Raw genomic sequence first — 27,452 nt, 5'->3', positions numbered from 1 at the left:
GTGGTTTCTGGTCGTTGTATGCCGTGGTTTCTGGTCGTTGTATGCCGTGGTTTCTGGTCGTTGTATGCCGTGGTTTCTGGTTCGTCTCATGTCTTGGTTTCTGTTTGTTTCATGCCTTGGCCCTCTTGAATGAGACACGCTTGCCATGGCAATGGCCTAAAGCGAATAGTCGACCGGGACGAGCTTCGACCACCACTCGATGAAGGTCGGGGTCTGGCGGCCCTGGATCAGATCGTCAATGGCACTGCCGTACTTGATCAGGGCGGGCTCGCTCCACGCGGAGCCGATCAGGGAAATGCCGACGGGGACGTCGTGGGCATTGCTCTGGCCGATGGGCATGGTGACCATGGGATAGCCGGCGGTGGCGGGCAGATTGGTGGCGCCGCCGCCCGAAGGGACCAGCAGGGCGTCGATCTTGACGGAGGTGCCGTTCGGGTAGGTGTAGGACAGGGCGGCGTCGATGCCCTCGGTACGCGACACGCGGTTCAGGTAGTCCAGACACTCGTAGTAAGAGGCGTTCATGGCGCCCTTGGTGGCGGCGCTGTCGAGGAAGGCGTCCTGGCCCGACTTGAAGCCGGCGACGGTGCCGGGGATGCCGCCCTCGACACCGGTGTACTGGATGTTGTAGGCGATCAGGTCTTCGATGCCGCGCAGGTTGGTGTTGTTCAGCTCGGCCAGATAGTCGCGGATGTTGTTGTAGAAGTCGACGTTGACGCGGTACAGGGCCGTCTTGAGCGGGGCCGCCCCGTACGCCCAGTCCCAGCCCGACGGCGACAGCACGTCCTTGTAGTGCGGGAACTCGGTGCCGTTGATGATGGTGGCGCCCGCGGCCTTGAGCCGCTCCACCACCTTCAGCAGCGCCGGCAGGTCCGCGCTGTTGGACGTCTGGTTCCAGAGCGAGAGCCAGGGGAGGCCGAACACGGCGCCCTTGAGCGCATCCTGGCTGGCCAGGAACTGCGTGTAGTTGCCGTCGGCGGGCCCCTGTTGCGCGAGCGTGTAGTTGTCGCGCGCGTCCACGCCGACAATCGCCTCGAGCGCGTAGATGGCGTCCTTGAACGTGCGCCCGAACGCGCCCACCGTGTCCTGGTGCACCGACTCCGGCACCACGCCGGCTCGCGACGTCAGCCCGACCGTGGGCTTGAACCCGATCAGGCTGGCGCGCCGTGCCGGGCCGATCACGCTGCCGTCGGTTTCGGTGCCGTAGGCGATGGGGATCATGTTGGCCGTCACGGCCTGGCAGGAGCCTGACGACGAGCCGCCCGGCGCGGTGGACAGGTTGAAGGCATTGCGAGCCTGGCCGCCGCGCGCCGAGTAGCCCGACGACTTGTAGTTGGTGCGCATCGACGCCCATTCGTCCAGCGTGCTCTTGCCCAGCAGCACCGCGCCTTTCTCCCGCAGCAGCTTGACCACATGGGCGTCGCGCGGCACGACGGACCCTAGAAGGGCCCAGGACCCAGCCGTGGTCTCCATCTTGTCTTTGGAAGCGATGTTGTCCTGGTCCAGGGTGAGCAGGGGGTATGAGTTATGGGTTCCCTGCCGGGCCGCACATGGGCAGCAGCAGCAGGGTAGACGGGAGATGGTTACAACTTACCTTGACCACCACGGGAATGCCGTGCAAAGGACCACGGACGGTGCCATTGGCACGCTCGGCGTCCAGCTGGTCGGCGATGAGAAGCACATCTGGGTTGACTTCGAGGATGGCACTGAGGAGAAAGCAGTCAGCCATCCAGCCATCCAGCCTTCTCTCGCTCCACGGCAGACATTGGTCGAGTCGAGACTTACTTCACGTATTCGTTCAGTTGCAAGATGCGCCCGAGGTAGCACAGCGTGATCTGTCTTGAGGTCAATTTGCCGCTGGTCATCCAGGCCTGCAGCTGGTCGATCGTCGCCTCTTCGATGGCCACGCCGTAGCACTCGGCCATGGGGAAGGGGTTTGCATCGCCCGACACCGACACCCGCGGCTTGACGGTGCTGTTGGGATTGTCCCAGGGTTCAGCACCGGCCTGAGGAAAGTAACTGCTGTCGTTGGAGAGGTAAGGCGCATCAAGCTGCTGTGTCCCGGTCGCATTCAAGCTCAAGCTCAAGCTCCTCACGGAAAAGGCGGCGGCCGCATGCAGCGCGGCGCAAAGCCCGACGACTGAAGCGGTGAATCTCATGTTGTGATGTCGATGTCAAGATGAAGATGGGCAGGCTTTCTTCAGTTCAGCCATGTCCTCTGGCGCCATGCCGACATGGTCTTGCTCTTTATAGCCACGCACACCTTAGGCACGGCAATAGCCTCCGAAGCCTTCTGGACCTCCGAGCCCTGTGGCATGGCATCGATCGGATCGGGAATCGGTAGGTACCAAACTGCTGGACTGGAGCGGATCGCGTGGGCCGAATCTGAATCGGAATCTCGAGCTATTGAGCTGGGCAAGGACCGGGATTGACCTGATGCGGCTCTCAGGACCACTATTACCTAGGTAGTTAGTCTGTAGGATGTACTGAGTCTTGTGTATGTCCACACATTACGGAGTACATATTTCTTATCTGCGGGACTGCGGGACGGTGAGCAGGTGAGCAGGTGATAAGGCTCTCAACCGCTTTGGCCCACCGACAATTTCCCAATCCAGTAGCCGACTTTCAGTTATTAGGGCGTTATTAGGTGGGTCGGTGTCTAGGTACTGTATCGACGGAGTAGGTACCTAGGTGCTCGGGAGTATCGGTATTGATATCACCAGGTACTATTAACTAGTACCTAGTATAGGAACTAGAAGTCGATGGCCTTAGGGCCTCCTAAGCCCTAGGACCCGACAGCGAGCCTGATCGCCTCGCCCGCCATGTTTCCTACCCCTACTCCTCCTCCTACTGCATCAGCCCGTATCCGACACTCATCCAAAGACCAGCCCCTGCTGCAAACACGGCAGCCCATTGCCACCCACGGAGCCGCCAGATCTCGTACACATCGACCACACACAACACCAGCCCACTCAGAATCACCGTTCCTACCGCCTGCGGCTTCTCCTGGTAATCCAGCCAGGCCAATGCAATGCCGATGCTGAGGTCGCGCGCTCCAAGAAGGCGCATCGACGTCAACACGGCGCTGGCATGTCTCTGTTTGTCCGTGGTCAGGCTATTGCCGTGGTCGTGGCCGTGGCCATTGTCGTTGCCTGTGGCTGTAGCTGTAGCTGTGCCTGTGGCTTTGGCTGCAAGTGCAGTGTCGTCGGTAATTGGATAGATCCCAAAGCACTTCGCCGCCACTACGGGGTAGGTGATGGCGAATATGCCTAAGCTGATATAACTTGTACTGACCGAACGGCCGAGGACACGCCATGTGGACGGGGAGAGCGACATCCTGATTGAGCTGGAGGGATTGCGACCAAGTACTACTAGTAGTCAGTAGCACTGTAGTTGCTGAGAGAAGAACGCACAGCTTGGCACCAACTTGGGTGCTGGGAATAGAAAGGAGAAGGTTGTCTTTGTAAGGTGAAGCCACAGGTCGATGTCATGCAATTCCCCGCGCCCAAATTGGGGACGGAATACGAATACGTCGGACCAGTCAGCGAAATCATGTAGGCGTCACCGTCAGCATCAGCAGTACTGTCATGGATCTGATGATAGATGGATAGCCATATGCATTAATGACTTGCAATGCTTAAACCGTCATGGTGTCCTCTAAAGTCCAAGTCCATGCAAGTACGAGTACATGGAACAAAGCTCAATCCGTCCTCTGTAATGACAGCTGCATCGTCAGAGCTGGGACTCCAAGACAATCGGCACGGCGTGGCCTGGCAGGAACTGTGTACTGTGTGTTTCTGCAATCGCCGCCGCCGCCGACAAAAACGAGGGTAGACCAGCGAGAATGCAACACCATTCTCCTCGTCGTTTGTTCCCACTCCCACTCCCGTCGCCATCGTCTTCCTCTTCTCTGGCATGAGAGTACCTGACTTCGGTAAGCCAGAACCCCGGCCCGCCTTGTCACACCATCGCAGCAAGACCAAAGACCAAAGACAGTGCGGAGAGGAGACTGCTTCCCAGTCCCAGCCAGTTCAAGTTTCATGCGTCACACTCATGACGTACCTCACGCCATCTTGGCCCATGGCGCTCACCACAAACTGGCTCGACGTGTCGTCGTCTCGAGCTGACACCGGGGCTTCATCGTATTCAAGATACCAATCCCGCCCGTGTTCACCGCTCAGCAATTCATGCCTCGCCGCCGCCACCGCCGCCTGCTTGGACAGGTGTATCCCCCTGATTTCCGTGTTGACCGAGCCAGACTTGCTCTGCACCGTGCGGAGTAGATAGAACAAATTGTCCCACACTCTGCCATCGGAGGATTTGGAGCGCACTCCCAGCGAATTCGGCGTGGTCTCGATCTCGACATCGTGGATCTCGTCGCCGTGGCGGGCATGCACGAGGACATTGTCGCCATACTGCCAGGTTGAAGACGGCGCCCCGGTGAGATGGTTCTCTGCATACTCGCTGAGGCTGGATCGAGTGTAGCCTTCATCTTCAAGTCGATGTAAGCCCGCCGCCTCCGCCGAGTCAATGTCGGTGTACGTGCCGCAGATTTCGGTATGGATGGACGGCGGAGCTTTCGTCACAATGGTCCGCTTGACATGGAAGAGATCAGGGACGAGGGATTGCCGACGCCGCATGCTTGCTGATGGCGAACGGAAGTCAAGTCGTGCTTGGGTCTAAGGCGATGAGCGTGCCAAACGTACAGTGCGTCGGCCGTGAAACAACTCACTCAGGTAGATGGAGGAGGCTGAAACAGGCGGATGCTGTCTGCACCATACCCCCTCCGCTCCTTGGCCGCCTCACCTCAGTGTCTTCCTGATTTCTTGCAGCCATGACGAAGGAGGGGTATGCACTCAATGGCCATCGGGATGGCATTGCTGCATCGGCCTGAAACCCTGCCTGATTGCACTTGAGGTTGGGCAGCTCTCGCAAGCTCTAGACCAGACATGGACGAGTAGCGATCAAACCCCGCTCTGCTGAAACCGTATTTGGCTCTTCCGTCACACAAAAGTCGAGGATGCGACGTGCCACTGGCACTCGGATGGTTCGCAACCCGTTGATTCGCACAACACCCGGCTTGTTGGGCTATCCGAATGGGAGTGGTGCGAAGTAACAGGATGGCTCTGCGTCTGATAACGAAGGTCTATACGTGTACAACCCACCTCCCTGCCAGCTCCCACCTGACCTTGGTAGAGGTGTCGACTGTCGTCCCAAGCTGCGTAGCGGGCGACGGGCCGCTGGTGGCTGCGGTGGCTGTCCTGGGCCGGATGACCAAGATCTTAGTCATCCAGCTGCGCCAAGTCGCGATATTTCAATCCGCAGTTGAGAGCGGACAAGCAGCCCGACTTCGACTTCGAATTCAACTCCAACGGTGGCTTCCGACTACGGCACTATCTCCCCCGTGCAGTCCCTCTCCTCTGCCGGTAGTCGTTGCGCGCGTCCACAAAGATGCCGCCGACTGCCTGTAACCTCCTCGCCGTCCCTCTCCCTCCGCCTTTCCTCCTGCCTCGCTCGCTCCTCCGAAAACCTCTCAACGGCTCACAAACCCGATCCTTTGGTATCAAATCAATAGAAGGCCACCCCAAGCACAGTCCCTACAATGTCGTCCCTGGCATTAAACCGCTCCTCTCATCTCAGGCTGCCGCTTTCGAGCGCAGAATCAAATCCGATACCCTCCCCTTGAGAACCGGAGCTCTGGCCATCAAGAAAGGAATGACAGGAATATACGATGCCGAGTCAGGGAAAAGGATACCTTGCACAGTACTGCAGCTGGATCGGAATGAGGTGGTCAGTCACAAGACGCGCAAGCAACATGGATACTATGCTGTCTGTGTGGGCAGTGGCACCGTCAATCCCAAGAACGTCACCAAGCCAATGCTCGGCCATTTTTCTGTCCAAGGCGTCAGCCCCAAACGGCATCTGCAAGAGTTTCGCGTTCGGGGCCGTGACGGACTATTACCTGTCGGCGAGGAAATTCGAGCCAATTGGTTTCTGGAAGGACAGTTCGTGGACACGCGGTCCAACTGCAAGGGGAAAGGGTTTGCAGGTCCCATGAAGCGATGGGGTTTCCACGGTCAAGATCGGAGTCACGGTCAATCTCTCAGTCACCGATCCCATGGTTCACTGGGCCAGGGCCAAGGTGGTGGTAGCCGTGTGTATCCCGGCAAGAAGATGGCGGGAAACATGGGAGGACAGCGGAATACGGTGCAGAACCTCCGAGTTCTACAGGCAGATGCTGAGAATGGAATTGTGGTTGTCAACGGTAAGCCAAGCCATAACTTATAACTGCCGTCCTTGTCAACCTGGTCCCGACTGACAATTTGATGACTAGGTGCCGTGAGCGGCCCCAAGGGATGTGTAGTCCTGATCCAAGATGCCCTAAAGAAGCCCTGGCCTCAAGTCGAAACCGCTTCCAAAAAGGCTGCGGATGCAAAAGCTGAAGCATAGACAGTGCCGTTCTGTGAAGTTGGCGTGAATCATTACTGTATCATTAGCCTTGGAGGATTGGGCAGGTATCATCCAACGCAGCACTATTCTGAGAGAGGAGGGTGGAATCGGATTCAGTTGATCCAAGATACGGCTCTAGCAGAGCTTTTCTTCAGCGTCAGCACTTGCATGCTACAGGTCACCCCCGTCTGGGTTGGGCTATACTCTGTGTTCCACGCTTGTCCGACATCAACATCATGTACATTCCACATGTTCCAGAAGGCAAAGGCAAATGCAAATGCAAATGCGATTGTGATTATGATTATGATCATGCTCCCTTATACTCGTACCTCAAACCCTGCAACTCGCCCAACCCGGTCTGGACGTCACGCATGCTCCTCTTCGCCACGTAGACCATACTAAAGACCAGCGGAGGCAGCAGGAGAAACAGCCACAGGCCCTCGGGGACATCGGGCCGCGGCTTTGCACGGTAGGCCATTGAGGCCAGACACAAGAGTGCGCCGATGGCGGCATTGAGAGTCGGCAGGTATTGTGTCACAGGACTGGTCGGGGCGTCTGACACGGTGAGAAGCGGGAGCCGTGGTCGTGGCCGGCGCCGGCCTTGTCTTTGTCTTTGTCTTTGGCCGTAGGGGTGGGATCCTGTCGGGGCGAAGATGGAAGACGGGGATCTGTCTGTACCGCCCGCGCCCGCACCCGCATCTGGGTCTGAGTTTGAGTCCGATTTTGAGTCTGAGTCTGAACTGCCGATGGGGATGCAATACATGACATAGGCGCTGGCCACGAGCGACGTGATGCTCAACAGACACAGCATGGCCATCGACGTCGTGGTCGAGATGGTCAAGTACTGCACGAACGGGAGGACCACGACGAGCGGCAGCCCGGTCAGGACGAGCGTGTAGCGTCTGTTGGAGGCCAGTTCGGAGGCTCGGAGGTCGGCGAGGAGCCGTTCTTGTTCTGGAGACCATATAGTTAGAGTCAGAGTCGTAGTTAGAGTCAGAGTCATAGTCAGAGTCAGAGTCATAGTCAGAGTCGAAGAATGATTTGACATCATCTTGCGCCAACCACACTGACCACTGTCATACAGAGCAGAGGGTAGAGGTAGAGGTAGCTCGTTCGTCCCGGGACATTCATTGTATCAATTGTAAAAGGGCAGAGCGGTCAACAGAATTGGGCATCTCTGTCATCCTCGTCCTCGTCCTCGTCCTCATCCTCATCGTTTCCGTCTTGGGGTGGGGGGAAGAGAAAGGAACAAGGATCAGGAAAGACAGATAAACATAGACTTCGACTTCGACTTCGACTTCGACTTCCAAACATACGTACGTACCTTCTTCGTCCATCTCGTCGTGCGATGCATCCGACCCGTCGTCGTCGTCGTCGCTAGGGTATTTGAATGTCCGCCGGAGCCGGGTGGTGGCACCGACAGCAATGGTGTCCATTGTGTCCAGTGCCCTGTGCCCTGTGCCCTGTATCCTCGTCGTCCTTGTTCTCGACTCTCGCGTTCGACGGTACTAGGTTGTTGCTGTGGTCTTGTTTTGCATGTGGATCTGTGGCCAGATGAAGATACCAAGTTGAGCTGAGGTGAGGCTGAGGCAGGTTACGATGAGTCGACCAGGACGAACTGTACGACTATACCGATACAGTGATTGAAGCCAAGTGTGTGTTTGTTAGACCAGGATGAAAAGGCACGCTGGTAAGTACATGTATATTAGTAGGTAGGTGGTAGGTACATGTACGGATCCCAGTATTTAATACCTAGGTAGTACAGCCTGTTCCTCGCCAAGCGCCAATCAATTTATTTCCTACTCTGTGTCATCCACCAGCTAAACTTCCAGCCCTGAAAGGAGATCTGCTGTCCCTTTATTGTCTCGAAACAAGTTTGATGGTGTTGCTCTCCTCCTGTTCTGCATCATCTCTCCGGCCGGTTTTCTACGGGATGTCTGATTTAATTGGCAGGTAGGACAGTATACGTTGAAAAGCATCAGCTGCTTTATTAATCTATGGAACATAAAGCCGTCGAGTTCTCTCGCTATCCGATCAACTCCCAAATGGAATTCTCCATGGAAATACACAGTCTTTTCTTTCCCGGTGTTCCCACGAAATGGAGCAACCCACCCTAGATCTCGAAGGGGATACCGTGCCTTATCTGGTCGTTGGAGAGCATTTCCCAGACCTTCCGCATTCTCTCATCAGCCTGGTAATTCATTTAAAGGGAACTATCCAGACCGGGTCCATCAGGGCCTCGCAAAACAGGATGTTATTCAGCTGGTCGTCTTCTGCCACATTTCGTTCTTCGAAGGCTTCCAGCCGCGACAATACGTCCGGAGCCACATTCATCTTCCCAGGAATGTGGTGGATATCCAGGTTAAACTGCGACAGGTATTGGGCCAGCCCCTGAGCCCTCGTGGCAGCACCTTGACGTTATACGTTGGATATACTCGCATCTACACACTCATGACAAGCACGACCTTGCCCGGCGAACATCCTCACATCTACACACTACGGACTACACACGACAACTACGACACTGCCTGTCGGATCTCGGTATGGTATGGTCAGAGTAACCTACCACGCCGCCGGACATTGAGCCGTCAGAAACTTCCCAAGTTGTACCTGCAATTCAAGGTCGAGCATTCCGCTATAGGATCTACCATACCTTCCTCATCAATACACATGGACCTGCGCCTACCCGATTTACACGACACTTGTCACCAAAGTCATGGCAGGCTTCCAATACTTGTCCTCTTCCTCATGTCCACCGGTGTTTTGGATTTGGATGTCCGACCGAGATCACTCTTTTGACGTTCCGAGGCATTATGGCAAAAACAAAGCGCCGCACCTCACAAATGCAGAAGCTGAAAGCTAAGCATACCGCATTCTTTTTCAATGCTGGGTTTCGAACGCAACCCAAGACATCGAGTGAGACTTCAGGCCAGGCTTCCTCAGCGTCCAGCCCACAGGCTTCCTCAAACTCTAGTTTCAATACACCTACTCAGACTTCATCCTCTTCGGCCGTATCAACCCCGCTCCTCCCGACCATACCACTGAACTTGCCATACCAGAACCTAGCCGGACAGATGTCCACAGTCAATCAGGAGTTTGCATACCAGCCTCAGTCTTCCACAGTCGACGAAAGTAGTGTGCCAAAGCCTGGAGTCAGCTATGGGCAAGACAACAACTATCAAATCAATGATGACTACACCTCATCGCATGACCTGCATCCATATATTGATCCCAACGACGACGAAGTGGAACTTGATGAAAACGGCGTCCTCGTGGACCAACAGGAGCTCGAAATTGACGATGGTTTTCTCGATGATATTGGTATGGACAGTATCAGTATCAATGACGCTGTGCCCGTCGGAGAGATTCATCCCAAGGTGAGGAAATATCTGGAACGATGGGACGACCGCATACATACACCCGTGCCACAATGGCGCCACGAAGATTGCATCTCTCGGTATAGAGCCAGACTCAGACACATCGTTGCCACCCTTTGTTCATCCGCCAAAAGTATTGCCGACCCCGATACACTGAGGGCAACCTCAAGTACCAGGCCAATGACATTCAACTGGTGGGCGTTCCTCAGCCGAATATCGGTGGACGACGCCACCGACGTTCTCATCAATCATACTCCTGTCACTACACAAATCATCCTTGGCAATGTCGACTTGAAGCCAGAGCATCTCAAGTTTTTGCCATTTGATTGGAGGTACCTACTCTTACACGGGACCTACATCGACCTGATCGAAGACGGTTCGGAATTCTTCACCTATTCAGGTTCTACCAGAGGACAAAAGGGCTTCCATGGTCGATGCTCATACTACCGTAACATCATCAAGAAGGGCATTCCAAACCATCGCCTTGAAGATCACGGTCGTCATGAAGCACGATTGGCCAAGGCCGGCATCTCGTCTTGTGTCAGAATTATCAGTATCTACCATCCAGACGAACACTTGGACCCATATGTACTGTTCCAGCAACTGATCGGAACTATCTACGTCAATGCATTTTGTACGGCAAATCCTAATTCTTTCGCCACAGAAGCCGCACTCCGCATTGTCCACCAGGCCCGGCCGTCTTTCCACGCCACGTTCGAACCCAAAGGGCTTAATTCGGCGGTCCAAATGCTTCAAGGACTGAGTCTAAGATCCAAACATGAGATTTGTGCGAATCCCGACTGCCAGGCAACCACTACGAAGCAGTAGTACAGCTTCGACTCCAAGATTCCGTACGGACTTCGCATCTGCGCCAACTGCTGGATATACCGAGATATGAACGGAATCCTACGACCAAAGGAAGTCGTCCAACATACAATCAACATCAGGCTGCCGAAACCTGCTGATGGACGCTGCACTCGATGTCCAAGGAGCATCACCGGCCAAGGAACTGCAATCTGGCGTCTGGACCCCGATTCTCTTGAGTGGGTCTGTCTTCTTTGTTATAGCCAAGCCGAACGGGATCGCGAAGGACCAAAGACAGAGGTACCCCGTCCCAACAACCGAGACTTGATTCAGCGCTACCCAAACCCTGGTGGAGCATGTCCGCACTGTCATAAAGTGAAACCCAAAGGACTTCAAATCGATCCTGACTTCGACGATGTCAAGTATGCGTGGATGTGTAACCAGTGTTTGAGAATGGTCCGCCGGGCAAGGAAAGGAATTCCCACCAAGTTGACTGATCCTCCAAAACCTTCTGACGGCCGATGCCCACGTTGCAACACAGTCGTTGACAAAGCCTGGCGGCGAAACTCTTTCCCATCTAATATATGCTCATCCCTCATGCCTTGGGTTTGCGAATCCTGCTTTGGGAAGTTGCACCGGATCACCAACAAAATGGCGAGAAAGGCGGCGAAGGCAGTGAAGGCATAGGGACTAAGGGCAACGACAAATGGGGCAGCTCGAGGATGATAGAGCATCGAAAAAAGAGACCAACATTTGTTAATGACGAAGGACACCCATTTTCTCGCAACAGGTCTTGTGCATGTCTAGCATGATTCACTACTAGGTTATGTTCACTCAATATTCTTGTATTTCAAAAAAAATCCGACCCTCGGCCTTGCCATAAGTTGGGACATACCTACTTTTGCCAGTTGTGAACGATCCGAACCATAAAAGTATTTTCAAGATTTGGGCGTATCTAGACGTGCTCGGCCTCGTTGGCCCTGGCGGGCTTGTGCGTAGAGTCAAGAGTTGCTTCACACAGGAACATGATATGTACAACCATCAATGGTATTGACTTGAACTTGGACCCGGGCGGATCGCCGATAGCTTGTCTCAAGAACGATTCCACCAGGTGGCCAGAGCCGCATGCCTTGGGGATGTGGGTTGTGCTACTGCAATCTCGAAAAGCCGTATGGATCGATGGGAGGGAGACACAGTGGACTCTGGAGAGGAGCAATTGGACGGAAGAACGGCGGCTAGGACGAGGTGCCTATGGCCCGAAGACCGAGGAAAGACCTGAAATGTTAGCGACAGTGGCGCTGAGGGCGCGCTATTCGACGGCGCAGAAGAGAGCGACGGAGGGTGCGAGGTGCGGCTTCAGGGAGCGAGTGGGTGTGCTCCCTTTTTCCATCGACGAGGGCGAATTTTTTGATTGCGGACGATAATTGCCCGGGCGGAAAAACAGGAGAATCCGGTCGCTCGGCAGCACCGCTCTTATCCTACCTGTACTAAGCACGCTGCGCTGCAACGCACCCTCAAGATCCGCACTAGTCCCACTATGGTTTAGCCGACCTGGAGCTCCAATCCCTTTGAAAAAATACCTGTCCGCTTCAACTTCATCTTCCTTCGTATCTTTCCCTGCATCTTCGCTTCATCAACAACCCTTCTCTCCACTCAATTGCCTCTCAAAACACCATCAAGATGGCTGAACCACAGGGCAGGCAAGCCATTTTTGGCGTTCCCCCCTTCATCATTGATTTCAGTCCGTTACCCTTTTTGAGCTGATACGGTTGATGTACTGACATGATTGCAGTGATGGGTGGTGTTTCTGCCGCTGTCTCGGTGAGTCTGAACTGATTGACAATAGCTTAGAATGTGAGAGCTGACAGACTACAGAAAACCGCCGCTGCGCCCATTGAGCGTGTTAAGCTCTTGATCCAGAATCAGGTACGCACACCTACTCCCATGCTACCTCCCGCACATCCGATCGACAGTGGTGACAATTCACTTGTCAGTGAAGAGCTGATAAGTGAACATGTCCCCTTTGAAAGGACATGCGACACCACAAACATGGGGAAAAACTACAACGCTCTACAAGCAATATGAAACGCAAAAGCTCACAGATCTGTAGGATGAAATGATCAAGGCTGGTCGTCTTGACCGCAAATACAGTGGCATCGTCGAGTGCTTCAGCCGTACCGCCAAGAACGAAGGTGTCATGTCCCTGTGGAGAGGTAACACTGCCAATGTTATCCGATACTTCCCTACCCAGGCCCTGAACTTCGCTTTCCGCGACACCTACAAGTCGATGTTTGCTTTCAAGAAGGAGCGTGATGGTTACTGGAAGTGGATGGCCGGTAACTTGGCCTCCGGTGGTCTTGCTGGTGCCACTTCTCTTCTTTTCGTCTACTCTCTCGACTACGCTCGGTATGTTTCTAGATTTGCCGCTCTCTGTCGCCGATCTGAACTAACGCCATTGCAACAGTACTCGTCTTGCCAACGATGCCAAGTCCGCTGGTAAGGGTGGTGAGCGTCAATTCAACGGTCTGGTCGATGTCTACCGCAAGACTTTGGCCTCTGATGGTATTGCTGGTCTGTACCGTGGTTTCGGTCCTTCGGTTCTCGGTATAGTGGTTTACCGTGGTCTCTACTTCGGCCTGTACGACTCCATCAAGCCTGTTCTCCTGGTCGGTCCTCTTGAGGGCAACTTCTTGGCTTCCTTCTTGCTCGGCTGGGGTGTCACCACTGGTGCCGGTATCGCTTCCTACCCTCTTGATACCATCCGTCGTCGTATGATGATGACATCTGGCGAGGTATGTATCTGCAAAAAATATCCCCACCCAACAAATCATATCTGACCGAAATCGCAGGCTGTCAAGTACAAGAGCTCCTTCGATGCTGCCCGACAGATCTTTGCTGCTGAGGGTATCCGATCATTCTTCAAGGGCGCTGGTGCCAACATCCTCCGTGGTGTTGCCGGTGCCGGTGTGCTCTCCATCTATGACCGTATGTATTCGTTTCTGGTTGTCAACTGCACGGTCGACTGACTATACTACAGAGGTTCAACTTCTCTTGTTCGGCAAGGCCTTCAAGGGTGGATCCGGCTAAGCGCATCGTCTACATTATCCGACGACTTCGAGGACGGCTACTGCACAACAAAATTGCTGCATATTAGCCTGCCACGGACAGAAAGGGGTAGGGGTTGTTGATGGGCCTTCGGTGGGAAGGTACTGGGGGCTACTGGCTAATTTCTTGATGCCTCCTGGGGGATTCCATGCATGGTGAACGGGGAGTGAGAGAAACACTGTTTCTGCAAATAGACACTATCCAACCACAGCCGGTGCGACGCAGTCGACAAGAGAAGAGAGCCTATGGACATCGACATGCGGGATGGCCGCTGCGAACGTCCGCTTGGTTCTGCGTTGACACTCGAATGGGTTGTGACACACGGGGTTCAATGCTTTTTCTTGTTCGAACGTCTACGTTGTTACTCTCAAATCCCGATTGTACTTTACTGCCTAGTATGCGTTTCGTCTGCGTCTCGTGCAAAGAGGATCTCGTGTGCTTTCCATGTGCCTGTTTTGGGTTTGATATTCTCATTCTCATACTACAACGTCTGCATGGTCTCCAGAGCGACTCAGAATAAGTATGGCATTCACTCGACCGAAACGACTAGTCCAGAATTTCCCAACTGATATAAATCAGTTCAGACTCACCGAGACAGCGGCAGAAACACCACCCATCACTGAATCATGTCACTACGTCAACCGCAACATCTCAAAAAGGGTAACGGATGAACCTACGTTTCTTTCTTTAAGAGTGGATCCGGTTTCTTATGCCTTCTTATCAACCGTTCATGTCGGACACTGGTGTGACATGTGGTAAAACCAGCCCTCTAACTAGGTATCGCTTTCCCCGTTAAATTGCCTCCATATCTGCTCTTCGGTCCTCGAGAGCCTCTTGCCTGCAGATTTGGCCCACGCTATGGCACTGTTCAGCACACCTGACTCATTGTCGAACCCTCTGTCCAGAATAGGCTCATCATCCAGTATTCCACCCCGATGTGAAGATGTAGGACTGGCGCGGTTCTCAAGCGGCTGGCAAAACTCAATTGGTTTATCTTCGAACGAGGCCCGTGAGTCCTGCATATACCCTGGTGGATGAGACAGGTCTTGTGGATAGGTCGAGGTCACACCCGCCGGGGGAATGGACCGAGAGGGAGTGTAAAGAGAAGACGACTGCTGATGAGCAGGTAGAGGCACAGGGCGAGCGTGAGTAGGCGTTGGTGACGGTACGGCGTGGCGGATAGGCGAAGCACTCGAAGGAGTCCATTGCGGGATTTCGCCAGGACGCGGTTGGGCCGGGATCGAGAGCTTGGGAGATTGACTTTCAGGTGGAAAAGGGGCCGCTCCAGGCTGCGGCGGTGGAGGACTGTCGGTCACACGTGTGGCACTTGTAGGGAGAGGGGCGGTTGGTGTTGGCCCGAGTCTGCGATTGTAAGTGCTTGAGACAGTATTTGTTGGCTGCGGGACAGCGGGCGCGCCGGGTTGGGCTTGCTGGGTCGAAGGAGAAGCACCTTGCGGAGACGTTATCGTTGTCGTCGTCGGTGCCGCTTGAATGTCCCCAGGCGCGTAGCGTGCTGCCGCGGTACTGGGTGAAGCGGCGTGTGGGTGGGAAGGGAGGTTGGTGTTAATGGGCGAGGAAGTGTAGACGGGGATGGGAGCCATTGTTCACGGGCTTGCGACTTGAGTTTTCTACACTGAAGACAGTCAAGCTGGTTTCGGACACGGTCACCACCGAGGAGGAAAGGAAAAGGAGAAGTGGGAGAAGTGAAAGTGAGAGAAGGACTCGATTTTGATCCTGGGGAGGACACACTGCTGCCCGTGCGTTTGCCTCAAGGGATACAATGGCACGTCATAGAGACAGCCTGAAGGAGTGCCTGCCAAATCCAAATTGCAGTCCACACTGAGCTTGAGAATGTGGGTGCATCTAGGCAGGACACAGGCTTGGACAATGAGTCTTTGTTGAAGCTTTAAGTGCTACCTGGGTAGGTTTGAACGCGAAAGGAAATAGGATGTGGTATGTGGCATGATCTTCGAAAGGCTCCCGCGGGATACAACTGCTATTTACTGACTGGCTGCATGCAGTGCAGGTGCAAGAGCTGGTCACATGACTGTACCTGCACAAGCCAATCATATCATGAGTTCCGAGCTTGCCAAGAAACTCCGCGGATACGGCTCTGATTGGCTGCAGATCTACGACGTGAGGATACGGAAAAAGGGCCCGTCGAGCATGGGTGTACGGAGAATATTAAATCAATCGACATCTTCCTGACGACATTTGATTCTTGACATCCAGGCCTGTCTACTGTCTACTACAACCTCACGGCGGAAGGGTTTGAGACTCATCCACTCGATTCCGCTGGGCTCGCAGCCGCCTGCGGTGCAAACTGAACCTCCAATTCCAATCCTCCCCATCCTCTCCCTGTTCTGCAAACCAGACCGCGTGCTGGTTTCCACGGGTTTGATTGGTGTAACGCCCACTCTGTCCCAACTCAGCAAACTAAAGTCACCATCACCACCCTGGCTGCTTCCTCGGTCTTTTCTCACTCGGCCAGGCCACAGTACGCTGTGTTTCGGATATCAGAAATTTCATGCACAGGAATGAGTTTTGTTTAAGACCGTCTTCCTCGCCGCAGTACTACGCCACTGTGTTGCCTTGACCGCGCCGTCTTCCACCGTTCTAACTTCTCGATAACCGGATGCACCAGATATCTTGCCCCGGACCATCTCAAGCTGGTCCTTTCCCTCGCTGACTCAGCCCTTTATCTCTGCTAAGGCCATCCATAAATACCGCTTTGTCGAATCGGCGGTTTCCTCTCTCCTAGGGTCACGTCGGCCCCTTGAGCGGTCAATACACGCACTATGTATGGTTCTTATCTCCTGGGATAAAGTCTGCCTCTAACTCAAAGCAGGAAGTTTGGGAAGCAGATCCAGCGCCAGCAATTGGACCTCCCTGAATATGCTGCTAGTTTTCTCAACTACAAGGCTCTGAAAAAGGTGAGGCAGTACAAGACTGGTGCGATCGACCGGACAGTCTGCTGACACATCTTTCCAGCTCATCAAACAGCTCAGTGCCACGCCTACAATCGCCGCCCAGGGTGCGACAACAGCTGTAGACCCGCAGTCTGCTCTTCGTGCAAATAAAGAAGTCTTTTTCTTTCGTCTGGTAAGCGATGACTCCCCTGTCTTCATTCCCAATGCTCATGCTCATGCTCATACATTCATTGTCTAGGAACGTGAGATAGAAAAGGTTAATGTTTTCTATATTCAAAAAGAAGCCGAGGTAGGTTGGCTGGCCCATGGTTTGCATCTTGCACACTGACCCTCAGCTAGTTTTCCCTTCGCCTCAAAACGCTGCTTGACAAAAAGCGTGTCATTCAAGCAAGGATAGCGGCCAACCCCAAACTCTCGGCCAGTTTTGCAACGTTAGTCGAGGGGTTCCAGCAATTCGACAATGATCTCAACAAGCTTCAAGTGCGCAACGACTGAAATCGAAAAGAAATCGAATACTGACCTTGTTAGCAATTTGTCGAAGTGAATGAAACGGCTATCTCCAAAATCTTGAAAAAGGTCTGTCTGCCATTTCACCTACTTCGGAGCAGGACTGACAAGTGTAGTGGGACAAAACGTCAAAGGTGCACACTTCTATACCTACTCCTTGACGCACGCTAACCCGGCCTCAGTCGAGGACGAAAGAAATCTATCTTCAGCGTGCCGTCGAAATCCAACCCTGTTTCAATCGCGATGTGCTTCGAGATCTCTCAGACCGAGCCACAACAGCTAGACTCAACCTCGAGGCCTGGGCGGAAGGCGAGAATATCCAATATGAAGTTCCGAGATCTACTGACCGAACGATCGGCCAGCGTGTTGGTACAGAAGAAAGTGACATTGACCTTCAAATTCTCCAAGCATCTGCTGCTGGAAATGTCGGGGCTCTGCGCGAATGGATCACAAGGTTGAGTTCATCTCCCGACGCAGGAGAACGCTTCACCCGCATCTTCCTCGCAACCATCAGTGAAGCACCGGATGAGTCATTGCGTGTCTTCCTGGACTCTGGACTAATTGACATTCAAGCTGAAGACGACATCAACGAGCGCAATTGTCTACATGAGGCCACCATCTACGGCAAAGATGTTGCCCTAGATTATGGCCTAACTCACGGGGTCGACCCTACAAGGTTAGATGTCTACGGAAGAGTACCTCTACATTATGCATGTATCAGGGGAAGATTAGGAATGGTGCAGAAATTGCTCAACCACGGCCTCAACACCGTCGACATGAAGGATCACGATAACTTTACCCCTTTGATCCACAGTATAGTCCGCCACCGAGACGACTGTGTGCGACTCCTGCTCGAGCATAATGCCAGGATTGACCCGGACTCAGATGCGGACCATATCCCACTAAACCTAGCCTGTCAACATGGATGCGTGGAAATCGCGAAGATGCTGCTAGAGAGAAATGCCAAATTGCTTCCCGATGCAGAAGGCCTTTTCCCGCAACATCTAGTGGCCCGATCTAGCCAAGAGGCAGAACTCCTCCTCCTCCTGAGGCAGCATGGTGCAGATCTCAATCAACGGGACAAGCTGTATCAATGGACACCATTGCTTCACGCTGCCAGTGAAGGTCGAGTGGATTGCCTGCGTGTCCTCCTTGAGAACGGAGCGGATCCTGAAGCCGTTGACGAGAAGGGTCTGACAGCGATGTACTACGCCACTTGGGAAGGACACTTGGAATGCGTGGATCTATTATGGGAAGGCAGCAGCCATCGCCAGGCTGAGAGGCAAGCGTCTTCCAGACTCGGCGCCATGGTCCCTCCACACGGTCAGATGAATGCCATGGAGATCACTCCTGACGAGCCAGTGGCTGCAGAAGCCGACGGGATCCCAGATCTCTCCTTGCCGCCGCCGATTATTCCCCTGCGCCGATACGGCCACAATTTCCTCGATACCAAAACGTTTATTGCGATCAATTTCGACCGCGGAGCACAGGCGATACAGTTCTTCAATGAGGCGCGATATCCCGCTGCGCGCTTGACCATCTCTTCCAAAACCTCAGACCTCATCCCTCGCAACTTGATGTTGCCCATACAGGAGGACTCTCGATCGGCCTATTTCCAGGTCGACACCCTGAGCAGTTTCGCGGTGGATTTTGAGATCTTTCCCACGTTCGGCTCCAAAGTCATTGCCAAGTCAGTTGCCCTCCCGGACCTATTCCGGGCGATCGACAGCAGCGCAGGGACTGGCTGTCTTCCCCTGTTCGACCCTCGCCTGCGCTGCGTCGGTCAGATACAGTTCAGCTTCCAAGTGATCAAGCCGTACATGGGCATTCCATTGGAAATCACGCAGTTTGCAACGTACTGGAAGGCTACCAGTACGTTGGATGACCGCGGCGGGCTGGTGACAGGCTCGAGTCTCTCGGGGGACTACTTGCGGCTGACTGTACAGCTGACTCGTGACGGCATCCCAGTCATCTACCCTTCCTATTCCGTCCGGTACAACGACCTGGACACCTCCATATGTCAAATGCAATTTGATGTGCTGAGGAAACTCGGGCTGTCCAGCAGCCTCCTCCACAGCGACGGCACCACAACGCTACACAGTATAGACATCATGGAATGGCGCGACCGACTGTCTGGTTCAATCTTTGCCCTGCGAGAAATCCTAGCCGCTATTCCAGGCCAGATCAACATCAATCTACACGTCCTCTACCCGACCGACAATGAGGATCTGAATCCGGGGGTATATTCGAGCATCGACATCAACACCTTTGCCGACGCCATTCTGACGGAAGTGTTCGACCACGCGCGTGCTCTACGCGCGCAATCGCCCGACCTATCCCGCTCTATCGTCTTCAGCTCAGACAACACGAACATTTGCACCGCGCTGAATTGGAAGCAGCCCAACTTCCCCGTCCTGCTATGTAATGACCTGGGCGGCATGCATGGGACGGACTGTGGTCGTGGCACTTCGATCAAAGAGTCGGCCCGCCTCGCCCAAGTGAACAACTTCATGGGCTTGACTTGTTCGGCCCGTCTTCTACAGATGGTGCCCGCGCTGATCGACACGATCCGCCAGGCCGGACTCGTCTTGGTCTCAGACGCGTCGGGAGCCGGAGCTGGACAACCGCCACAGCCTGCAACTGGCTGGACATTGATGCCCGAGGGCGTCAATGGCATCATGAAGCCCAATGGTATCTTGCGCTTCAATGAGACGATTGACATGTGAGATGATGCGATGCCGGTCTTCGGCACGTCGGAGCAAGCTTTCTTCGGGACCCCCATGAGGGGCGATAGATGATCGGATACGATCTTGAACTGGCCTCGCAGTGTGGTGTTATGCATCTCTGCAGGGCCAGTCACTGCTACCATGGTATTCAATTTCGGTGTAAGGCGAGGCGGGCCAGTATGAAAAGTCAATGCTTTAGCTATTTCTAGAGAACTTTTCGAGGACAACCTTTTTTCACGCACCGAGCCGAAGAAGATGGGAAAGACCACTGACTAGCAGTTCAGAGTGTACTGTATACCTCTTACGTTGTTCGATGTTTACAGCTGTCCGGGATGGCATGGCTGAGGCGTAATAGAACAGACTGGACATGGCGCATACGCCTGAACCTAATGAATAGAACCGAAGGGCTGCTGCTCTGGCACCTTTGTCAAACTGTGCGATGCGCGGCGACCGCCGGGCACTTGAAGTCATCGCTATGTGCTATACAATCTTATATTCAAGCCTCAGGACCGCCCTCTGCATGTCCCTTCTTGTTCTTTCTTCTGCGCTTCTTCTTCCCTTTGGTTCGAATGTCCACATTGGCGTCCTCGCCATCATCCTTCTGCTCCGCGTCTGGCTGTGCAGGGACCAACTCGCTGTCCTGCAAGCCTTCCTCGTTGCCGAAAGTCTCCTGGCGCCATTTCCTCAATCTCGCTTTCTTCCCCAGATGCTTGAGATCCTTGCGCTTCTTTTCCGGATCTCGAAACGAAGCAAGCTTTTTCAACCCAGCAAACTCGTTCAACTGCTTGTCGTCGGCCAAGAGAATATCTCTGGCCGTCAAACCAAAGCTCTTGGGTGATGTTTCGCGGTATCTGAAGCCCACTTTCTGCGGTACCGAGCTTTCGAGCTCAAGTTGAAGTTGGCTGTCCACTAGTTTTTCGATGATGGTTCGCTCCTTCTTTGCATCTCGCTTCTTCTCCTCCTTCAACTTCTTGCTGCTCTTCTTCGGAGTAGGCTCTTCCTCACCGGACAGGTCGAGATCTGCCTTGACATCATCCTCGAAGTCGGGCACAATGTCCTTGATGTCGATATCGTCATCAAACTTGGGCTTGCGGACTTTTCTCCTTTTGCCCCCTGTCTCGGTCGCATTTTCGTCACTTCCAGACTCCTCTTGCGCATAATATTCGTCACCGAACCGCTTCTGCATTTCCGCTTCCCATTGGGCATCATCCCAGTCCTCCTCGACGAGGCGAGCCCAGTCCTCTGGCTGGATGTCCTTGGTTTTGAGACCAGCCGCCTTCTTGATCCTTCGCACCTTTTCTTCTAGCTCCTCGATCTTCAACTTTCGTAGGCGAGCCTTTTCTTCCTTGCGTTGCTGCTTCTCTGCCTCCTTCCTCGCCTTTTCCGCTTCTCGCTTCTTCTGTCTCGGGTTGGCCTCCTCCCTCCTCACCGAGTATTTGGCGGCCAGATCTCTGGCGTGCGACAGCAATTTTGCGTTGGACTTTTCGGGATCTTCGAATCTGAGATTGTAGGCTTCTTCGAACTCGTCGGCTCTTCTTTCTTCCTCATCGTCATCGGATTCGAAAGGATGCAGATTGGAATCAGTCGGTGCAGCCCAAGCCCTTGAAACCATGAAATTTGACAAGAACGTCTCCGGGTCTTTGTCGGCGATTTCGACGTCGATTGTCGCCTGCTGCTTGGCTGGCTTCTCCTTTGACTTGGCTACAAGAAAGTCACCATTCTCATCTTCATCCTCACTCTCCGACTCCACGGCGGCGGCATTGATTTCGCTGACAATGGACCTTTTCAGGTGCTCTTGTTCTTGATTATAGCTCATTGGTACTGTATCATCCTGCTCCTCGGCTGCAGTGCCCTCGAGCAAATTTTGCCGATGGTAGTCTTGAAGGTGGATGGGCTTTTCTTTCTTTGGCTTTGCAGAGGTGTCATGCTCCTTTTCCGTGTAGAATGTGACGGAGGCATCATAGACACGCGGATCTTTGGAACGGATGGCGTTTATGGTGGCCATGATTTCCGCATCCAAGGCCTCTGTCACCAATTCTCCCTCATCTTCGGACTCGCTTGTGGACTCGTCGGAATCGGACTCGTCGTCGGTCGCTCCCTCATCTCGCTTGCGTTTCCGGGTGGACTTGCCCAGTTTTTCCTCGACTAAATCAATGTCAATGTCAGTATGGATGATAGGAGGAGTGGGAGATTGGGCAGGGCCATACGTCTCTGAAGTTCCTCCCTCTTCTTGTTGTGTTCGAATCGCCGGGCAAAATCCTCATTCACTTTGAGATCGCTGGTCAGGACTCCCGCTCCAGCATCTTCGCTGTCGGAGCCATCGCTGCTCAACAGGTCTCGAACCATGATGCACAGCAGGCGAGTGGACAGGATAAAGAGGCTCTGTTGCAGATGGTGTCTCCCTGGGATTGGGATTGTTTCTGCTCGAGTCCAAAAAAACGACCAGAAATTTTGGCCGTGGCGGGCCTGTCACTCCAACTCGATTTCTCCACAGGCCGCAGGCAGGTGGCAGTTGGCAGGTGTGGAGGACGCGAGGACGGCGATTATTGACGTACTATTACTGTAGACTCTAGGCCCGTCTCCGTCTGCTGGACCTCGAACACGCAGTGTTCCATACATACAACATACAACATACCTTAACCACTGCCCTCAGCATTGTACGGAATACTTTCTCGCTGATCGACTCTTAGTGTTACTTACTCCGTCACGATGTCCCTCTGACAAGAGCCGCTGCCCTATATCTCTATCTCGATCTCGATCTCGATCTCACACTGCAGCATTACGCACCGTGAACCCAACCTGCATGCGTTCGCCTCTCTCTCATCGGCTCCGCATGTCCCATCACGATGTCGCAGGTCTTGCAGCCGGCTGATGAGGTTGGCAGACTGATCAACCTCATACCCGTTGGCCTGAGGGAAGCGGCGCTCGATTCTCCCACTGCTCGAGCGACCGCCGTGCACTATGGAGAACAAGTTGAATTGCTCGAAAAGTGGCTGGAGGACTACGTGAAGGCTACCAATCGACTTGTTGCCGAGTCTGTGACCCTGGAGAATGTCGTGGACAGCTTCATCTCTCACTCGATCCTACCCACCACCGTTTCGGAATCCATGTTGGACCACGACTACGTGACACTGGCCATGAAGAGATATGGAGACGGAGTCAAAGATTACTGGATGAGCATGATAGCAGTGGTGAAAAGGTTGACAGTCATGGTTGTCGAACCCATCAAAAACTTCCTACACAATGATCTCCGGGCTTTCAAGGAGGCTCGTCGGGCTGTGGAAGCGTCTCAAAAGACCTTCGACCATCTCCAATCCAAATATGCCGGTCTTGGGAAAAGCAAGGAAGCGTCGTCTTTGAGGGAGGACGCTTTCCAACTACATGAAGCCCGAAAGATCTACATAAAGGCGATGACGGACTTTTTCAGTTTGACACCACAGTTTCGCTTCGCTTTGGACCGACTACTGGTCAAAATATTCCTGGATCAATGGCGTGAGTTGAAAGTCTCCCGGGACAATACATCCGCAACGTTTCAACGAAACTCGGACGAAATGCAGAGAATAAAGGGGTGGATGAATGAGATGGAGGCAAGTGAGAGAGTATTTCGAAAAGAGCTCTTAGCGGCAAAGAAGCACCTGGAAGAGGCCGCGGAGTTGACTACTCGACCATCGCGAGAACTCGAAGACTACAGCATGTCTACGGTCCCTCAATTTCCAAGTCATGCTCACACTGCAAGTGTATCTACCTTGCAGCCGCAGCAGTCACCCAAGAAGGCCACTCCGCAGACTGGGGAGAAACAAGGTTGGCTGTTCTTACGCACATACAGTGGCAAACCAACAAGAACGGTTTGGGTGAAGAGATGGGCATTCATCCGCCATGGCGTCTTCGGCTGGCTACTACAGGGTACCAGAGCAGGAGTCGAAGAGAGCGAGCGGATCGGCGTTCTACTCTGCAATGTCCGTCCTGCACCAGCAGAAGAACGTCGGTTTTGCTTCGAACTCAAGACCAATAAGAACACCATCCTTCTACAGGCTGAAACCCAATCGGAACTCGTTGACTGGATTGGTGCCTTTGAGACCGCGAAATCGAAAGCTCTGGATGATGCAGATGCCTCAAGAAACATCGCCGGAACTGGAAACATTCAAAGCGGCGCGGCCTTTACCATATCAACACCCCCGGTACCCGAGTTTGGGGCCTTGGTACTAGCTTCAACAGAACCTGGTGCCCCCGGCGACGAGATTGGTGCTCTTGAAAAGTCCAACGCTCTGTCCGTTCCAGGCGCAGAGCATCTTCGGGAGAGCAGCATCGATTTGCCTAGGAAGTCAACTACTTTGGATGAGGGCGGCCACCGCGAGGCTGCATCTCGCATCATCTCCCGACTGGACTTGCACCGCAAAAGTGCCGCCTCGCCGCAATTTTCTCCCAGCCCATCGACACCTACTCTTCCCGGTAGCGGTGGCATTGCAAGCCTGATCGCAGCCAGTCATGGATCGCTGCCTGTCGGCCCAGGCTTACCAATGGTGCAAAACATTGAGGGCGATGCCGCAAAGTCACGCAGCACATTTACGCTCGCGCTCCGTGATATGCCTCCTAGCACTCTTTCTCCCTCTACCCTGGCTTCGGTGCCGTCCCCAACCAATCTGAGCAAGTCAGCAGTCATCCTGACCGGGGAACGGGGACTAAGCCCTGCGCCCGACAAGACCGGAATTCCAACGAGCTTCCTGGCGAATATCTGGGGCACTTCTAACACTACTGCGGTCAACCGGTCGGAACGTGTCGAACCAAGAATCACACCCGGGGCAAAGCTGGGTGCGCAGCCAAGTCCTATAGTGAAGCCTTCTTCTTCGCCGCCGAAACCGTCTACCTCACCATCACGCTCCGGTACCACTCCCCATTATTCGATCTCTCACCTTGACTTGGGCGTTGCCCCATCTGGTGCACGGAGCCGCACCCCGTCGCCGACCAAGAGCGGCCACAGGAACACAATCAGTGTCGATCGCGATACATTCAAGCAGTTCAGAAGTGAGCTGCTCGTGCCCGAGTTTCCCAACTACTATCCTCTTCAGCTGAAATCCCAGGATGCACAGTTCAGACTTTTGTTTCCCAATGTTCGGCACGATGAGCGCCTTGTCATGGTCTTCCGAGGAACCTGGAATCCAAGCGACCAGCAGGAGTTTCCCGGCCGCGTCTATGTGACTTCGAGAGACATATATTTCTACAGCAATCATCTGGGACTGGTGCTCACAACAAGCGTCCCTCTTGCCTCGATAGACGAGGCCACCGCAGCACCTGGTCGGGATTGCGACTTTATCTTTCTGCATCTTAAAGACCTTGGAAGCGATGGAGCTGCCCGGAGAATCACAATCAAAACCTTTCTGGATCCACTTCGACTTTTACAGCGGCGCTTGAACTTTTTGATCCGAAACAGCGACTCTGACGAACCTGCGGGATTAGAAGAGGTCATCAAAACACTGCTCAAGATGGAGACCGATTCTGGAGACCGAAGTCCAAGCCTCGAGAGCTGGGAGGATGTCTCGCCAAATACGCCGGTGGATACGGGCGGTCCCAAATATCGTGGGAGAGCGTCGACGGTCGGGACCGAATTGAAGGGCCCTTTGCGAGTTGATCGAGCGCTCCATCCGACGCCATTGAGTCGAAGAGAGTCCAAGTTCAGACTGCCGGCGCATCCGGTGAAGTATGTCCCCCCTGGCAACCTCCACCTCGCGGTCGAAAGAGAATTCGACATCAGTGCCAAGGCGTTGTTTCATGTCATGTTTGGAGACAAGAGTGCGCTCTGGCAGTTGCTCCAACATGAACGTCGAGCCAAAAACCTCGGTCAAGGACCGTGGCTGAGCTTGGCAGAAGGCCGGTTGCGACGAGAATTGGTCTTTGACATTCCTGTTCCGACCATGCTTGGTCAAGAGACATACACCCAGGTTCGAGATTATCAAGTTGTGGACGTGACCAACGAGCATTTATGCTACGTGGTCACGGACAAACGGACCCCGTGGCACCTCCCTTTCCGAGACCGACAACGACTGGTGAGCAAGATCGTTATCACACATGTGGCCAAAGCCAAATGCAAGCTCGCCGTGTTCATCAAGGTGGAATGGTCAAGCCCCCCGTGGATGCTTGGTGCAGTGATCGAGCGGCAGGCATTGCATGACCTGGAGCTCGACTCCGAGGACCTGGCAGATCTGGTGGCCGACCAAGTTAGGAAGCTTGGGGCACACAGTCGCACGAAGAAGGCGGTCCAGATCTTCGGTCAAGTTGGTCACGCGACCGAGATCACTCAACTGCTTCTGGATGCCACGGCTATTAATCTTGAATTGCGACGGCCGGTTTCGAGGACGATGGCGAGTTTGTTGGCACAAACTGTCCTGTCTGCGGCCGAAAGTGCCGTTTCCACCATCTTAGAGAGCCTTCTGGGGCTACTCAGTTGGACGGCTCGATCGTTTTCCGCCAACAAGGTCATCCTAGCTGCACTGATGCTCAGCATGGTATACAACAGCTGGCACACATACCGCGACTCTCTTGACTGGTGGCATGAGCGCCGGGCCGCAACGTTCATGACACGTCTAGGGGTGTCGCCAAATGCCGTCATGGGCAAAGCAGTCTATACGAGTGACCTAGATCAGATTCTGCACCGCGATGCCCACCTGCCTCTTCGCGATTCGAGCCCATGTTACAGCGTCTTCTACGACGAGCATGATCCCGACAACATCGATGTGACGGCGAAGGCTGGCCCTGGCAAGATTCTGGGTCCAACCCAGGTCCAACGCAGCCGTCAACGGCTAGGGATGTACAGGCACGATTTGGTTGTGGCGGTGCGCGTGGTCAATGTCATCGAAAAGGAATTGATGCAAGCGGCATGGGAGCAGTGGGTAAAGGACGAGGATCGCAGGTGTCATGTTGTCGAGGGGCTGGTGCTGGATGGTTCGGGACCAAGCTCAAGCTCAGGCTCGGGTTCAGGACAGACGTTTGAGTCTAACTCGACGGATACGGCTCCGGATTTGAGGACGTGGTATGACGAGTACTGCAGCAGCTGTCGTGATGAATATACGAAGATACATGGGTGAATTGTAGTGTGCAACGCGGTGGGCAGTGGGCGGTTGACAGCACACTGCAGTGGGAATTGGCTTGGCTGATCTTTGATTTTGCACACGGTATACCCTTGGTCGCTTGAACAACATAGTGGTAATACTGGTTATTGAGTGGAACAAAGCTTTGACTGAAGAATTCTTATGAATCGGCATTGACAAGTTACACCGTTGTTACTGTCGATGCCTTGAGCCACGCCATCTTGACTGGAGTCTCGAACAGCTGTGATGGCTGGCATATACAGTACTTGTATACTCGATACGGTGCCAGTGCCAGTGCCTTCATCCTTCATACAAGTGCAAGTGCAGTAGGGCTGGACTGATACTGTATACTATACTACAGTGTATACCACAAGGTCAAGCTTGGGTTCACGGCCAAGGTCATTCTCATTCATTATGGTTACACTACCTTCCGTGGCTGTAAGCTGTAAGCTGTAACCATTGGTACCTTTCGTA

The 27,452-nt window shown here is 53.9% G+C and overlaps 11 protein-coding genes across 11 annotated transcripts; 5 read left to right on the top strand and 6 right to left on the bottom strand.

Moving 5' to 3' along the window:
• Nucleotides 1–156: 156 nt before the first annotated feature.
• A1O3_09684 (uncharacterized protein) lies at nucleotides 157–2,156 on the bottom strand (the record flags this gene model as incomplete). Its single annotated transcript, XM_007739778.1, has 3 exons — nucleotides 157–1,494; nucleotides 1,592–1,703; nucleotides 1,783–2,156. 3 exons carry the CDS (start codon nucleotides 2,154–2,156, stop codon nucleotides 157–159), a joined length of 1,824 nt encoding a protein of 607 aa, XP_007737968.1.
• Nucleotides 2,157–2,844: 688 nt separating this feature from the next.
• A1O3_09683 (uncharacterized protein) lies at nucleotides 2,845–3,333 on the bottom strand (the record flags this gene model as incomplete). Its single annotated transcript, XM_007739777.1, has 1 exon — nucleotides 2,845–3,333. One exon carries the CDS (start codon nucleotides 3,331–3,333, stop codon nucleotides 2,845–2,847), a length of 489 nt encoding a protein of 162 aa, XP_007737967.1.
• A 695-nt stretch (nucleotides 3,334–4,028) lies between these two features.
• Nucleotides 4,029–4,637, bottom strand: A1O3_09682 (uncharacterized protein; the record flags this gene model as incomplete). Its single annotated transcript, XM_007739776.1, has 1 exon — nucleotides 4,029–4,637. The coding sequence occupies one exon, from the start codon at nucleotides 4,635–4,637 to the stop codon at nucleotides 4,029–4,031; it is 609 nt and encodes a 202-aa protein (XP_007737966.1).
• Nucleotides 4,638–5,448: 811 nt separating this feature from the next.
• Nucleotides 5,449–6,447, top strand: A1O3_09681 (uncharacterized protein; the record flags this gene model as incomplete). The annotated part of the gene is made up of 2 exons (XM_007739775.1): nucleotides 5,449–6,262; nucleotides 6,332–6,447. 2 exons carry the CDS (start codon nucleotides 5,449–5,451, stop codon nucleotides 6,445–6,447), a joined length of 930 nt encoding a protein of 309 aa, XP_007737965.1.
• Nucleotides 6,448–6,754: 307 nt separating this feature from the next.
• On the bottom strand, nucleotides 6,755–7,468 carry A1O3_09680 (uncharacterized protein; the record flags this gene model as incomplete). Its single annotated transcript, XM_007739774.1, has 1 exon — nucleotides 6,755–7,468. The coding sequence occupies one exon, from the start codon at nucleotides 7,466–7,468 to the stop codon at nucleotides 6,755–6,757; it is 714 nt and encodes a 237-aa protein (XP_007737964.1).
• A 2,053-nt stretch (nucleotides 7,469–9,521) lies between these two features.
• Nucleotides 9,522–10,652, top strand: A1O3_09679 (uncharacterized protein; the record flags this gene model as incomplete). The annotated part of the gene is made up of 1 exon (XM_007739773.1): nucleotides 9,522–10,652. One exon carries the CDS (start codon nucleotides 9,522–9,524, stop codon nucleotides 10,650–10,652), a length of 1,131 nt encoding a protein of 376 aa, XP_007737963.1.
• A 2,092-nt stretch (nucleotides 10,653–12,744) lies between these two features.
• A1O3_09678 (ADP,ATP carrier protein) lies at nucleotides 12,745–13,715 on the top strand (the record flags this gene model as incomplete). Its single annotated transcript, XM_007739772.1, has 4 exons — nucleotides 12,745–13,034; nucleotides 13,093–13,420; nucleotides 13,478–13,613; nucleotides 13,666–13,715. The coding sequence occupies 4 exons, from the start codon at nucleotides 12,745–12,747 to the stop codon at nucleotides 13,713–13,715; spliced, it is 804 nt and encodes a 267-aa protein (XP_007737962.1).
• A 791-nt stretch (nucleotides 13,716–14,506) lies between these two features.
• On the bottom strand, nucleotides 14,507–15,334 carry A1O3_09677 (uncharacterized protein; the record flags this gene model as incomplete). The annotated part of the gene is made up of 1 exon (XM_007739771.1): nucleotides 14,507–15,334. One exon carries the CDS (start codon nucleotides 15,332–15,334, stop codon nucleotides 14,507–14,509), a length of 828 nt encoding a protein of 275 aa, XP_007737961.1.
• A 1,201-nt stretch (nucleotides 15,335–16,535) lies between these two features.
• A1O3_09676 (CDK inhibitor PHO81) lies at nucleotides 16,536–19,896 on the top strand (the record flags this gene model as incomplete). Its single annotated transcript, XM_007739770.1, has 8 exons — nucleotides 16,536–16,559; nucleotides 16,604–16,666; nucleotides 16,725–16,835; nucleotides 16,902–16,952; nucleotides 17,003–17,143; nucleotides 17,192–17,239; nucleotides 17,287–17,304; nucleotides 17,353–19,896. 8 exons carry the CDS (start codon nucleotides 16,536–16,538, stop codon nucleotides 19,894–19,896), a joined length of 3,000 nt encoding a protein of 999 aa, XP_007737960.1.
• Nucleotides 19,897–20,392: 496 nt separating this feature from the next.
• A1O3_09675 (uncharacterized protein) lies at nucleotides 20,393–22,242 on the bottom strand (the record flags this gene model as incomplete). The annotated part of the gene is made up of 2 exons (XM_007739769.1): nucleotides 20,393–22,041; nucleotides 22,104–22,242. 2 exons carry the CDS (start codon nucleotides 22,240–22,242, stop codon nucleotides 20,393–20,395), a joined length of 1,788 nt encoding a protein of 595 aa, XP_007737959.1.
• A 500-nt stretch (nucleotides 22,243–22,742) lies between these two features.
• On the top strand, nucleotides 22,743–26,975 carry A1O3_09674 (uncharacterized protein; the record flags this gene model as incomplete). Its single annotated transcript, XM_007739768.1, has 1 exon — nucleotides 22,743–26,975. One exon carries the CDS (start codon nucleotides 22,743–22,745, stop codon nucleotides 26,973–26,975), a length of 4,233 nt encoding a protein of 1,410 aa, XP_007737958.1.
• Between the last annotated feature and the right edge of the window lie 477 nt (nucleotides 26,976–27,452).

Source organism: Capronia epimyces (genome assembly GCF_000585565.1).
Source record: "Capronia epimyces CBS 606.96 chromosome Unknown aczIQ-supercont1.10, whole genome shotgun sequence".
In the NCBI taxonomy this organism is placed as follows: domain Eukaryota; kingdom Fungi; phylum Ascomycota; class Eurotiomycetes; order Chaetothyriales; family Herpotrichiellaceae; genus Capronia; species Capronia epimyces.
Note: the sequence above shows the minus strand (reverse complement) of the source record. Positions and strands in the feature narration are given on the sequence as shown.